Genomic DNA, 13,227 nt, shown 5'->3' with positions numbered 1-13,227 from the left:
CACGGGGTCTTTGTGTTGCACAGGATGAGGCCTGTAAAAAACCATGCTGGAGAAACGCAGGAGGAGAAACTTTATGCAGCAAAGATAAAGGAACATAACCAACATTTTGGGGTTGAGTTCATCAAAATATGAGCAAAATGTGGGCAGGATCTCAAACAAAATGGTGGAGGAGAGGGAACAACATGGGGAGGGGGAAAAGCCCACAGGCAGGATGTATAGATTGATAAGGGAGGGAGGGTTGGTTCACAAAAGGCTAGTTATCTTTGCTATATCAAGTTCAATGCTTAATTTCTCCAGCATTGTGTTTTTACTTCAATCATGGTGTCTGCAGACATGCGTGTTTTACTTATGTAATAAGGCCCGAGCAGTCTACAAGAGGACACAGAGATTGGTATCAAGAACAGGAAACTAAAAGATGAAACTGAATGCAGGAGAGAGTGGAATGAGGGCTTTTGGCAGAAAGAATGAGGAGAGCCAACAGCTCAATGGCAGATTTCAGGTTGCACCAAGTGTGCATTAACCTTCAAAAGTGGTAGGACAGGTCAAAAGCTGTTGGGATCCTGAGATGCATAAACACAGGCACAGTGTGCAAGGGCTGAGCAACGATGTGGAACAGGTAGGTCTCAGCTGGAATACTGCCTTTAATTTTGGGCACCTCTCTGCAAGGAGGATATGACAGTGCTGTTGCCATCTACATGAGAAGTTCACTTCAAAGGGCGACAGCCAATACCTTTTCCCCAGGGTTGGAGTAGCAGTGAAGTACAGAGTGAAGGGAGGGAAGTTTAGGTGAGACATCAGGGGTAATTTTTTTACACAGAGTTCTGGGTGTCTGGAACATTAGGGGCATTTAAGAGACTCTTAGACAGGCACATGGTTGAAAGACAAATAGAGGGTTGCGAGGTAGGAAGGGCTTCGTTTTTTTCGTTTTTATTAGGAATAGGTCAGTGCAGTGCAACATTGAGGGCCGAAGGGCCTGTACAGTGCTGCAGTGTTCTATGTTCTCTAATTCCAATCACACAGTCAGCCTGGAGAAACCAATTGTTCTTACCAGAGGAATGGGGTGAGATTTGATGGAAATAATTACATTTGTAGAGGTGTAATGGAGGGAAGATGGCTTCAAGACCAGGGGACACAGAGTGAGGGGCAGAAGCTGATGCAGAGTCTAGTTCTTGCCTTGTGTGGAGATATGAGAGAAAGGGTGAATGACCAGGGTTAAGGAAGTCTCGTACTGGAGACAGTAGATTTAAAGTGAGAGGGGAAAGATTTTGACGGGAGCTGAGAGGCCCCTTCTTTACCCAAAGGGTGGTGTGCATATGGAATGAGCTACGTGATGGAGGGACCACATTTTAAAGACATTTAGACAGGAGTGTGAAGAGGGACAGTTTTTAAATTGGATATTTATTTTTTAACAATACAGCCCTCCCACCCATTAAGCCCATGCCACCCAATTGCATCCAAATAGCCTGCCAACCATGCACTTTCGGAGGTTGAAAGGAAACTGAAGAAAACCTACACAGGTCACGGGAAGAACATGCAAACTCCTTAAAGACAGCACCGGATTCAAATCCAGGTCACTGGTGATCCAATAGTGTGGTACCTATCACAAGCCCAGAGGTCCTAACACTGGCATATGGGAAGGCAGGCTTCTCGCTCAGCATGGATGAATAGGGACCGTTTCCTTGCTGCCTAACTCAATGAATCTGTGACTCACAGATAATTCTCAGCGATTCAGGGAAAAAGCAAGGTCACTGGCATTAGATCACATTGAGGCAGTTTTGACTTTATTTGCCCAAAGACTCTTTGTTATCATTCCTTAACATGGTTAGCATAGCGGCTAGTGTAAGGCTGTTTACAGCATCGGCGGCCTGAGTTCGAATCTGGCCCTGTCTGTGAGGAGTTTGTACATTTTCCTCGTGTCTGCGTGGGTTTCCTCTAGACATTCCCTTTCCTCCTGATGTTCAAAACGTACTGGGGTTACATGTTAATGGGGTGTAAATTGGGTGGCATGGGCTTGTGGGTTACTGTGCTGTATGTCTAAATTTTTTTTTAATTAATCCCACAATGATCAGTGGTTTTTGAAAAAAAAATGTCAGTAATGTTATCCTCTTTGATAATTATATCAAGACTTTGAGAACAAGCTGAGAGCAAAAGTTTGTTTGGACGCGAGTAGATTGAAATAACACTTAAAAATTGAAAGCAAGAACTGTTGTCAAAATACTGGAGGAATATTTTGTTGCGGCTTCCACAGAAATAACATTTGGCAGCGATCTTCAGAAAACTACTTGGCTTCATTTGCTTTCTCTCTGAGAGGGAGTCGGGATCACATTGTGCAACAAGTGAGAAGGCTCCTCTCTCCCGCACTGCAGACGTGAACAGCTTTCTGTGACTGCTTTCACCTCTCGCTTCTTCACCATCAGAGCTTCTTACAAAGGTACGTTATAATTTCCAAGAATGGTCCTTTGGAAAATGTTAGCAATTCAATTGTATGAAACACTGAGACACGTGGGCTTAATCTGCTGAGTTGTTTTGCTACTGTTAATAAAAATAAGAACCTACCAGAGAGTTTAAGGCAGCAATGTTGCAATCAACTGACAATAGCAGCCTGTGGAAACTGAGTCCACTTCTGTCCTCCCACATTTTCTAATTTTTGATGAAATTATATAACTCGGCATGCCACGAATCACTTTTAAAAAGGAAATGGATATAATTTGATATATAATTTAACAGTATGAATGAAGTAATGATGAATAATGTACATTTTAAGACCTTTGAAGCTGTTATCTAAAGCAATGTAACCAGCTGAAGATTGTTTCTCTTAGGTACATTTTAACTCCATTTTAAGCTGTTTGAATCAATGTGGATGCAGGAGTAACAGTATGATGTGGAGTGTTACTGGAATGATTGAATTTGTGGAAAATTTTTGTGAGTTGGATTTATTCTTGGACGGTGACAGGGCAAGATGAGATTTATCTAGGTCATGGTGTCAACTGAGGTAATTGAAGACAAACTGTTTCTGACTTTAAATAACCCCATTAACGTTAGAACATGGGAAATAGATGCTAGGATAGGCCATTTGACCATTGCCTGTTCAGTGATATCAAAGCTTCACCTTTAGTTCCATATTCGCACACACTTCATGGCCTGAATATCTCACAATCTGCTGATCTCTCGTGAATACTCATCCACACATCTATCTATCTCCATATTTGTCAATGAGCCACCACTGCCCCTGTGGGGACATAGTTCCAAATGTGTATTATCTTCCAGGTGAACAAATTTCTTACACTCTCACGAATATCTCATGTTGAGGCTGAGTTACAATCAACAACCTGCATACATTCTGCCAAGCTCCAGGCACATTTTAACAGCTTCCTTTACCACAGATGCTGCCTAACCTGCTGAGTTTTCCAGAATGTTCCATTCTTATTTCAGATTTCCAACATTTTTATTCCCATACAAATGATGTATGTTTTAATGAAAGCTGGTTCTTTATACAGGAGCCTGTCAGTCAACATTTCATCCATACAGACAAGTGTTATCCTCGACAGCCATTCAGATATTTCCCAAAAGATGTGACCTTTCTAGGAACACACATTCCAGGAATAATGGGAGGGGATGGGAGGGGAGGGGAGTTTCTTCATTTCCTTGACCCCAGGATGCCGAGCAATATGAAATACTAAATCACTATTAACTACTAATCCCATTCGTTCATCCCAAATGAAGACATATGTACTCCCTTAGCCTCTCCTCCCTGAAGGCCATCATCAGCCCTTGGACTTGCTCACACTGAAAGCAAGACTGTTGTTCAGGCACCACAGCAAGATTCTCAACTTCCATTCCATATTACATCTTGTTATTCTTCCAACGGCTAACACTGGACAACAAATTCAAAGGGTTTGGTTCCTTTAAAAAAATCTCGGGGATTATGATAGACAACTTCAAGCTGAACACAAAGATAATTTCAGATTTAATAAGTAACATGTAGGAAGTTGCAGAAACATTAAATGAACCTTTATTGAACTAAGTGTTACAGAGTTCTGTGTTGTGTACTGGCCTATGTGTGGTGTAGTTTTATGTTAAAAAGTGACAGTTTGCCTTAGAGAGTCAAGGTGAAGGTGGGCTGCTGAGAGAGTGGGAGACGGACTGAGCATGTGCAGAAAATTTTAAAAAAAATTCTGGACTTGGATGATAAACTACCACTGGGTGGTGCTGTGGAGTGGAAGGAAGCCCAGAGCAGGAGTCATGGTCTAGAGGACAGTTTAGAATGTTGGGATTTCAAAAGGGATGAACATTCCGAAGGCAGCCAGAAGGATCTGGACCAAGTCCATGGTTCCTCTTTCTGCAGCAACACAAGACAACTTCGAATTTAGTGCTCTCTCTCTCTCTCTCTCTCTCTCTCTCTCTCTCACACACACACACACACACACACACACACACACACACACACACACACAAAGATCTTTTGGTTTCAGTTTACCAAACACTGAATTTTGTTTACAATCTTTACTTCGGTTGAGATCGAAGTTTTGTGAGTCTTGTGTGTTTTGTGTTTGTTTTGTGCCTAAGTTTTTCTGTGGGCTGGTTGTAAATATAATTTAGACTTTAATTACCTCACCCCGTCCAAAGCCCGCTGCGCAGCTCAGACGGCAAAGTCCTCCTCTGCAACAAGATCTCCATCCTCAACCAATGGTCAGAACACTTCCATTCTCTTTTCAGTGCCAACCGCTCAGTCCAAGAATCTGCCCTGCTCTAGCTCCCTCAACAGCCCCTAAGGCTAGAGCTGGATGAGGTCTTCACCCGGGAAGAGACATATAAGGCAATTGAACAACTGAAAAGTGGCAAAACAGCAGGTATGGATGGAATCCCTCCAGAGGTCTGGAAGGCTGGCGGCAAAACTTTGCATGCCAAACTGCATGAGTTTTTCAAGCTCTGCTGGGACCAAGGAAAGCTGCCTCAGGACCTTCGTGATGACATCATCATCACCCCGTACAAAAACAAAGGCGAGAAATCAGACTGCTCAAACTACAGGGGAATCACACTGCTCTCCATTGCAGGCAAAAACATATGTTATATTTAGGCTGGGGAATTTATTAGTTTACACTGTTATAGAAATTTGCATAGTAACCAGTGGGCATTGTTATAAAAAGTGGTGATTTTGAATTAAAGTTTGAAGGTGTATTTTTTGTTAATAAAGTAATTGTTCATCTTTACCCCTGTGTGATCTGCCTTCTTTGTGGTGCTGGTTTGATCTTGTAACATAAGGATAATGATGCTGACACATTGCGCTAGTTCAATTTGAATTTGTTGTCCAGTGTTAGCCGTTGGAAGAATAACAAGATGTAATATGGAATGGAAGTTGAGAATCTTGCTGTGGTGCCTGAACAACAGTCTTGCTTTCAGTGTGAGCAAGTCCAAGGGCTGATGATGGCCTTCAGGGAGGAGAGGCTAAGGGAGTACATATGTCTTCATTTGGGATGAACGAATGGGATTAGTAGTTAAATATGTTTTGCCACTGATTTTCGTTTGTACTTGCCTCTCATGTCAGTGTCCAACAACAGTTGGCCAACACTGATGGATTCCAGTTGCCCTGATACCACTTTTCCATGGTCGCAACGTCCTGGTGAAACCTTTTACTGTGTTCGTCACTGACGGCACCAAGATCAGCAGGGAAGAAGTTCAAGTGCGAATGCAGGAAATTAATTTTCAATGACTTGTTGCCCTTCAAGGTTTTGTATGCTTGAAGTAGACTTAAATTATAACAGGAAATCATTAAAAAATAGGTTATTCCTAGAAAACAGTACATAATAGCAAATTTTTAAGGTGATATTCTTGATCAGCAGCCCAAAATCCATAAAATACACCTAAAAATGTTCAGGAAGAAAAATATCTTCATAGATTTTGTTGGGACTGAATTTGGCTACTCAGTCATGGGAATACAGCAGCTGCCTTCTGGTGTCCCTGTGTTGGTGGCTAATGAGAAGGAGGCAATCTGTGCTGATCCAGGTCAGGATATTCAGTTGCAAAGTGAGGAACTGAATTCCAGATCCATTGAGTTTGGTAGTCAATTCAAAAGATGTGATGGTGAATCCATTCATCAATCAATGCTTTTCAACCTTTTTTATTTCCACTTACATCCCACTTTAAGTAATCCCTCTGCCATCGGCGCTCTGTGATGAGTAAGGGATTGCTTAAGGTGAGTGGAGAAAAAAAATTGAGAACCACTGGTCTAGACCCAATTTTTACTGCAATAGTTTGCCTGAGAAAAATTGTCATTGTCCTATTTCCTTTGGAGTTCTGAAACCATTCACATAATGAGTCAATGAGGGACAATTAAAACAGTGGTTTTAAGAGAAACATTGGAGCGAAAAATTTGAAAACCACTGGTTTAGATGACATGATTAGAACAGAATTACAATAGTTCTCAGGACTCTCCTGGTCTTTGTCAACAAATGGATTGAGGTGTCCATTGTTTCCCCACAATCTTACACCAGCTCCCTGCAAGTGCATCAAACACCTGATCAAACAAAATTAAAAGGTGCCAGGGAAGTTCAGAAATGACCTGCTAATGCTACATGCAGACATATCTTTGAGATCCCTTCAGATTCCAACTTCTGCTTTGACTGGAACAAGATTTCCTGTTTAGTTTTAAATGGATGGTTGGTGGTGAGCATGAGTTCTGTCCTAAATTCTGTTCCCCTCCCCAAACAGGACTCCTCCAAAACTTTCCGCAGTTCATTCGTAGGACGTTGTGAATGTGATTGCCCCAAATGGTTGTGATCATTTGAAGGATGATGAACACTGGGTGATGCAACATTGCTTGTTGTTTGCAGACACAATGAAAGGTGTGGGGCTACTGCTGCTCATCCTGATGGCACAAGCTGCTGCCAATAACAAGCGATGCCGTGGACCAGACGGTCAGGATGGTAACCCTGGGAATCCAGGTAAACCTGGCAGAAACGGCAGAGTTGGAGAAAAGGGCGACACAGGTGACCCAGGTAATACTTATTTTCAATTACAGAATCCACGCGATGGCAGAAAGAGGAACAGACTCTTCTCCAGAGCATGAATGGTGGCCAGCACAATTTGCACAATCCTGTTACAACACCAGCAATCATGACTGGGGGTAAAACCCCGCACTGTCTGTAAGGAGTTTGCATGTTCTCCCTGGGTGTGGGTCTGTGTGGGTGTGTGTGTCTGTGTGTGTGGGTGTGTGGATGTGTGGGTGTGTGAGTGCATCAGTGGGTCTGTGGGTGTGTGTGTCTGTGTGTCGGGGTGTGTGTCTGTGTGGTTGTGTGTCTGTCTGTGTGTGCGTCTGTGTGTGTCTGTGTGTCTGTGGGTGTGTGTGTCTGTGGGTGTGTGTGGGTGTGTGTGTGTGTGTGTGTGTGTGTGTGTGTGTGTGTGTGTGTGTGTGTGTATGGGATTTCCCCAGGGGGTCTCCATTTTCCTCCCACCATTCGAAATGTACCGGGTGATGTAGGTTAATTGGGTGTAATTTAACGGCACAGGGTCATGGGTTGAAATGTCCTGCTGCCATACTGTATCTAAATCAAAATCGAAAACTTCATCAGATGAACATCTCACCCTGGCCAGTGGGCTTGAGTCAGCCTCTTGCATAAGTTAGCAATTCATGGGAGTTGTACGGGTGGAATGATACATCAGTGAAAATCGGCCATCAGTGAAAATTGGCCATCGGTGGGCTGTTGGATCTGGGGATGACCCTCAAATCAAATCAGAGACAAAAACTTTGTGAAATCAGACAACCAGGTTCTAGAGGCATCTGGGTTCCTTCTGCTCGGTTGGAAGTATGGCAGAGCATTGTTGATGACAACATTTTTAATTTTTTTCTTATTTAGACCAGAGGTCCCCAAACCTTTTAAACCATCCACCCCTTCATGGAATAATTGTTACCTCATCAACCCCAGGCATGATATCCTGGACAGGGATAGGGGGGATGGCGGCATTGTACAGGGGGGTCATGGAGGTCTATAGGGGTGACAGCACTGGACAGGGGTTCACGGCATTGGACAGGGGTACACAGCGCTGGATGGGGGGTCATGGCATTGGACATGGGGGCCACAGTGCTGGACGGGGAATCACGGCATTGGACAGGGGTTCACAGCGCTGGATGGGGGGGGGGTCATGGCATTGGACAGGGGGGCCACAGTGCTGGACGGGGAATCCCGGCATTGGACAGGGTGGGTCACAGCGCTGGATGGGGATTGCAGCACTGGATGGGGGATCACGGTGCTGGACAAGGGGTCACAGTGCTGGACAGGGGGTTCATGCCATTGGACAGGCATTCACAGTGCTGGACAGGGGGTTCATGCCATTGGACAGGCATTCACAGTGCTGGACAGGGGTTCACAGCATTGGACAAGTGGAGTTCATGGCATTGGACAAGGGAGTCACGGCGCTGGACGGTGGGTCACAGCGCTGGACAGGGAGGTCACAGTGCTGGATGGGGTGATCTCAGTACTGGATGGGGGAATCTCAGCAGTGGATGGAGGTTCACAGCACTGGATGGGGATCATGGTGGACAAGGGGGATCACGGTGTTGGACAGGGGGATCACGGTGCTGGACAGGGGTGTCACAGTATTGGACAGGGGTATCACTGCGGACAGGGGGTTTGCAGTGCTGGACAAGGGTGTCACTGCATTGGATGGGTTCACAATATTGGACAGGGGTCATGGCACTATAGGGGGCTCACAGCATTGGACAGGGGGATCAAAACACTGGACAGGGGTGTCACGACATTGGACAGGGTGCCACAGCACTGTACAGGAGGATCACAATACTGGACAAGGGGGTGGCAGCACAGGATACAGTATGTACATGTAATAGTTGATCCTGTGTTAAAGTTAAGCCACCCATTTTCAGCCTCAGCCGCATGCCCATCCGTTTTCCCGATGCTTTAACTGCGATCCCCCACCCCAATGCCCACTGATCCGAACTCCTGACCGCAAATCCTCACCCTGATACTATCTGAGCTACCGACGCTCAACCATGAACATACCACCCAGTCGCAGCCATCTGACCTCCCGATGCCTTGAACAATGCAGGTACTCACGATGTCAAAGGTTTGCCCCATGTAAAAGTCTACCCCACCCCCCTTTTTCTCAAAATGTGGTCCAAAAAATTTGACGATTACACAAGTATAAACATAGGACACATATCTCTTTCCATCCTCCCATTCCCTCTTAATTAATTCAAGGCCGAAATTTAATACAAGCTGGTGCCCACTAAACCCGCTCTTGTGAGAGGTTGGCCAACACAGCCATTGGCACTATTTTCAATTGACCCCCCCCCCCCCCACTGGCATCATTAACTCACTTTTGTCCTCCCCTGGATTTTATGAACCCCTTGGATGGTCCCATCAACCCCAGGGCTCGATATCGACCACCTTGGAGACCCCTAATTTAGACATAAATAAATAATCTTGACTGACCATTTCTCTCAATGGACTCCATTGCTGAGTCACAAAGTCCATTGAGCCTCTCCAGCTTCTCATTCAATGCTCAAGATAATCGTATCTGTTGTCCTTATGTTTTTCTAAACATTTGTGGATACTGGGAAGAAAATGAAAGCAAATGTGATTCTAACTTTGAAATAAATTTCCTTTAAAATAGCAGCTTTCCAAACCCCAAAACATCTGGAGTTCTAACTGGGTAGGACAAGGAACAAGTTCTCTGTCTGCTTAGCTAGAGTTTATTTCTTTTCTTTCACATTTGCAAGATATCTGATAGATATGTAATTAGAGAGACATAGGATAGAAACAGCCCATCGAGTCCAGGATAGTCCACAACAAGCTAGGTTTATTCATCCCATTTCCCAGCACACCAGCCATCTTGCACAGGTTGTTTCAAGGGGTCACTGAAATACTTCCTATTGATGAGAAGCACAAATGGAGCCATCTCTTGCTCATCTCTCTTTCTTCTTGTCCTCAGGAGAGGCCAGCAACGTCCGTGGTGTGGTGGGAGAGAAGGGAGCACCGGGAGATCCAGGATTGCCGGGAGTGCCTGGTCCCAGGGGATATTTTGGCCAAATTGGCCCACAAGGTGAAACAGGGTCACCTGGGTTAAAAGGAAAGAAGGGGCAATCAGGGCAGAGGGGTGGGCTGGTGGATAACGATAGACCAGCATTCTCTGCTGTCAAAGTCTCATCAAATCACACATCGATTGGAAACATTGTGTCCTTTGACAAACATATAGTCAACAAGGGAGATTGTTTTCAAACTGAAAATGGGATATTTCTTACCTGTAAAGCAGGTTGGTATTACTTCACATACAACCTCGTTACTACAGGGAAGCTTTGTATAAACATCATGAAAAATAATCAAAAACAAGCTGGATTCTGTGATGTTAGAGCACATATAAACAATGACCACCAATACCAGATGAATTCAGGGGGGATAGTTGTACGGCTGAAGATGAAAGACCAAGTGTGGCTCCAAACTCTACCCAATTTCAACAATATTTTTGGATCAGATGAGGTCAACAGTGTCTTTTCTGGCTTCCTTCTTTTTCCAGATGAATAAATACTTCAGGTTACGAACCCAAAAACATTTAATTTTGATAACCTGCTCATATCATTACTTTTACCACATGTTATATTTAATCATCAAATCCAAACTGAATGTCCAAATCCACCTTCCTTCTCTTCTTAATGTAAAACATTCTTAACATTGACAGGGGAAAGAGGAGAGACACTAGACTGGGTCCTACTATTTCTATCCATGGATATCTCTCAAAACACCTGGGAAGCAAAAACCAGTGGGAAAGTATAGGTCCGAACTCGGTCACAAGTGTAGGGTGCAGGCCGTACTCGACTGGATTGAGCCCGTCAGTACAGCGTACACTTCAGTGAGATACAGAAGGGATACGGGTTAAATCAATCTGTTAAATGAATTATCACAGCATAATTCAGAAAGTAAGATGAATGAAGCTGCCCATTTATTGATCTGTGAATTCATCAGTGTTGAAGTTCACTCCATTATTCCCCAAACCATGTACGGGACAACACATTGGAATATCTTGAGAAGAAGGATGAAATGTGGACAAAGATCCCTTCTCTCTGTGCAGTGGGACAGATGTACATTTGGGGCTTCTCAGAAAAAAAAAGTTTTGGAGGCATGCACAGCCATTTCTCGTGTTTTGCTTAAGAATTATACTAGATCGCTCATTTTAGCCTTTGATTTTTCTGACATACTCAAAGTTTGCAGAGACTCTTGTCGCCAACATCCATAATCTCAATTCAGCAAAAGAGATATCACTTGATTCCACTTCCCATCAATCATAGCAGTACTGTCCCTACTTCCCCAGCACACAAACAGTCCTTTTGGCCCATCAAAACCATGCTAATCTACAAATGTCATCTGCACTCATGCCATTTACCAGCAGCTGCTTTCTCAGCCTTGGTGATTCAAGCACTCATGAAGATACTTCCCAGCAGTTGGAAGAAGACTCCACTAAGTGAATGAAGTCTTCCTCAGGTTCTCTTGTAACCCTTTACTCCTTATCCTACCTCTCTGCTCTTTAGTTTTTGTGACTCAGCTATGGATAAAAATTTACTTTCCCCTACCCAATCTCTGCCACTCAAAACTGGGTATATTTCTGTCTGGATCTCCTTCATCCTCCTCTGTTCCAGGGAAAACAGCCATGCCTCTCTAGAGTCTCCTCATAACTGGAATACTTCATCGCAGACAACATCCTGGTGAATTTCCTCTGTATTCTCAACAGTGTCATGACATCCTTCCAATCGTGTTCCATCAGGATGTATAGGTGTTCCAGTCATAGCTTCAAACTGTTTCAGAATGTGTACCAAGGGCTCCCTGCCCTCCCTCCTCATATTAATGAAGACAAGCAGACTTCATTAATTCATTCATCAAGTCTTCTTCATCACATTCAATCTTGCTGTTATCTCCAATAATCCTTTAACTTGGACACCATGTTCCCCCTTTTCCTTTCTACTCTCACCATGCACATCAGACCTACCAAAGTATCTACTGGGTTTAATTAATAGCTACAAATTTTCCAATCACAATACACACTGCCGGTGCCAGATCTAGAACAGCCATTCTCAATAAGGGCCATATGGCTCCCTTGCAGGGCAAGGGGTGCACATCGCATGTCAGGGGTGGGGGGCATGGTCTGAAATCATAAAAAGTTTTTTAAGTTTTTCATGTAGTTAGTAGGAGAGAAGTACAGTAGAAGCCAACTAAACTTGACTGCTTCCCACGGAAGGGAGCCCATAAACCTGAGCAGAGTCCAAAGTTTGAGAATGGCTGATCCAGAGGATATGTGGTGTTATATTGCTTCTGTAATGGCAATTTATATAGGGGGACAAATTAACCAACTTTAATCATAATGACTCCATCATATCTAATGAGGTGCGGTGGATGAGTAAAGGTTTCTGCACATTTATGTGTTAGTTTCAGAAAGGTTCACCAACCAATCTATGGCACCAATAAATATCATATATTCAAATTGATTTTTTTTTGACAATTGTGTACAATTTTCTGCAATCAAACCATCCTTTTATGCATTGTAATAGCTGGTACATCTCCAAATAATAAAAAAAACTGAATTCTCATGTGAAACTGCAGTTGGAAATGTTTTTAAGTCAATGGCATATTCAACTACCAGCATTGGCGTTTCTGCTCAGGGAAATCTGGTATATTAGTGCATACAATATATTTTAAAATTTGAATTTAGATATTCAGCACCACAACAGCCCTTTCTACCCACAAGGCCGTGCCACTCAATCACACCCAATTGACCTATGACCCGGTAAGTTTGGATGGGTGGGAGGAGACATGGGGAGATTGCAACAAGTCCTTGCAAACAGCGCTGGATCCGAACCCTGGTCACTGGTGCTGTAACAGCATTGAGCTAACCACCATGCTAATTATGCCACTGACAGATACTCCCCTCCCTTCGCTTTGTACACATGTCCTCTGGTGTTTGCTCATCCTGCCGTCCACCCTATCTATGTCTCTCGTAATCTGTGAACCTCGATCAAGTCTCCTTTCATCCTTCTACTCTCCAAAGAGAAAAGTCCCAGCTGTGCTAACCTTGTCTTATACTGTAAGACTTATTTCCAATCCAGGCAACATCCTGGTAAAATCTCCTCTGGACCATCTCCATAGCTTCCACATCCTTCCAATAATGAGGTGAGCAGGACTGAACACAATACTCTAAATGTGGTCTCAACAGAGATTTGTAGAGTTT

At 43.8% G+C, this 13,227-nt stretch overlaps 1 protein-coding gene across 2 annotated transcripts; it reads left to right on the top strand.

Annotated features, from left to right (window-relative positions):
• Positions 1-2,251: 2,251 nt before the first annotated feature.
• Positions 2,252-12,596, top strand: LOC138754629 (complement C1q subcomponent subunit A-like). Of its 2 annotated transcripts, XM_069919176.1 has the most exons (4): positions 2,252-2,431; positions 4,717-4,850; positions 6,831-6,995; positions 9,946-12,596. In XM_069919176.1, the coding sequence occupies exons 3-4, from the start codon at positions 6,836-6,838 to the stop codon at positions 10,533-10,535; spliced, it is 750 nt and encodes a 249-aa protein (XP_069775277.1). In that variant the 5' UTR covers positions 2,252-2,431; positions 4,717-4,850; positions 6,831-6,835; the 3' UTR covers positions 10,536-12,596. The 2 variants fall into 2 exon arrangements, with proteins under 2 accessions (XP_069775277.1, XP_069775276.1); XM_069919175.1 differs by lacking the exon at positions 4,717-4,850 and having other exon boundaries at positions 2,256-2,431.
• The last annotated feature ends 631 nt before the right edge of the window (positions 12,597-13,227 follow it).

The sequence above is a fragment of the Narcine bancroftii genome, chromosome 2 (assembly GCF_036971445.1).
Source record: "Narcine bancroftii isolate sNarBan1 chromosome 2, sNarBan1.hap1, whole genome shotgun sequence".
NCBI lineage: Eukaryota > Metazoa > Chordata > Chondrichthyes > Torpediniformes > Narcinidae > Narcine > Narcine bancroftii.
Note: the sequence above shows the minus strand (reverse complement) of the source record. Positions and strands in the feature narration are given on the sequence as shown.

What these genes read in the sequence shown, in the direction of transcription:
- LOC138754629 (XM_069919176.1), top strand. Translation starts at nt 6,836, where the DNA reads ATGAAAGGTGTGGGGCTACTGCTGCTCATCCTGATGGCACAAGCTGCT. An exon ending in GGGCGACACAGGTGACCCAG is followed by an intron (nt 6,996 to 9,945) that starts GTAATACTTATT and finishes TCTTGTCCTCAG; the next exon opens with GAGAGGCCAGCAACGTCCGT.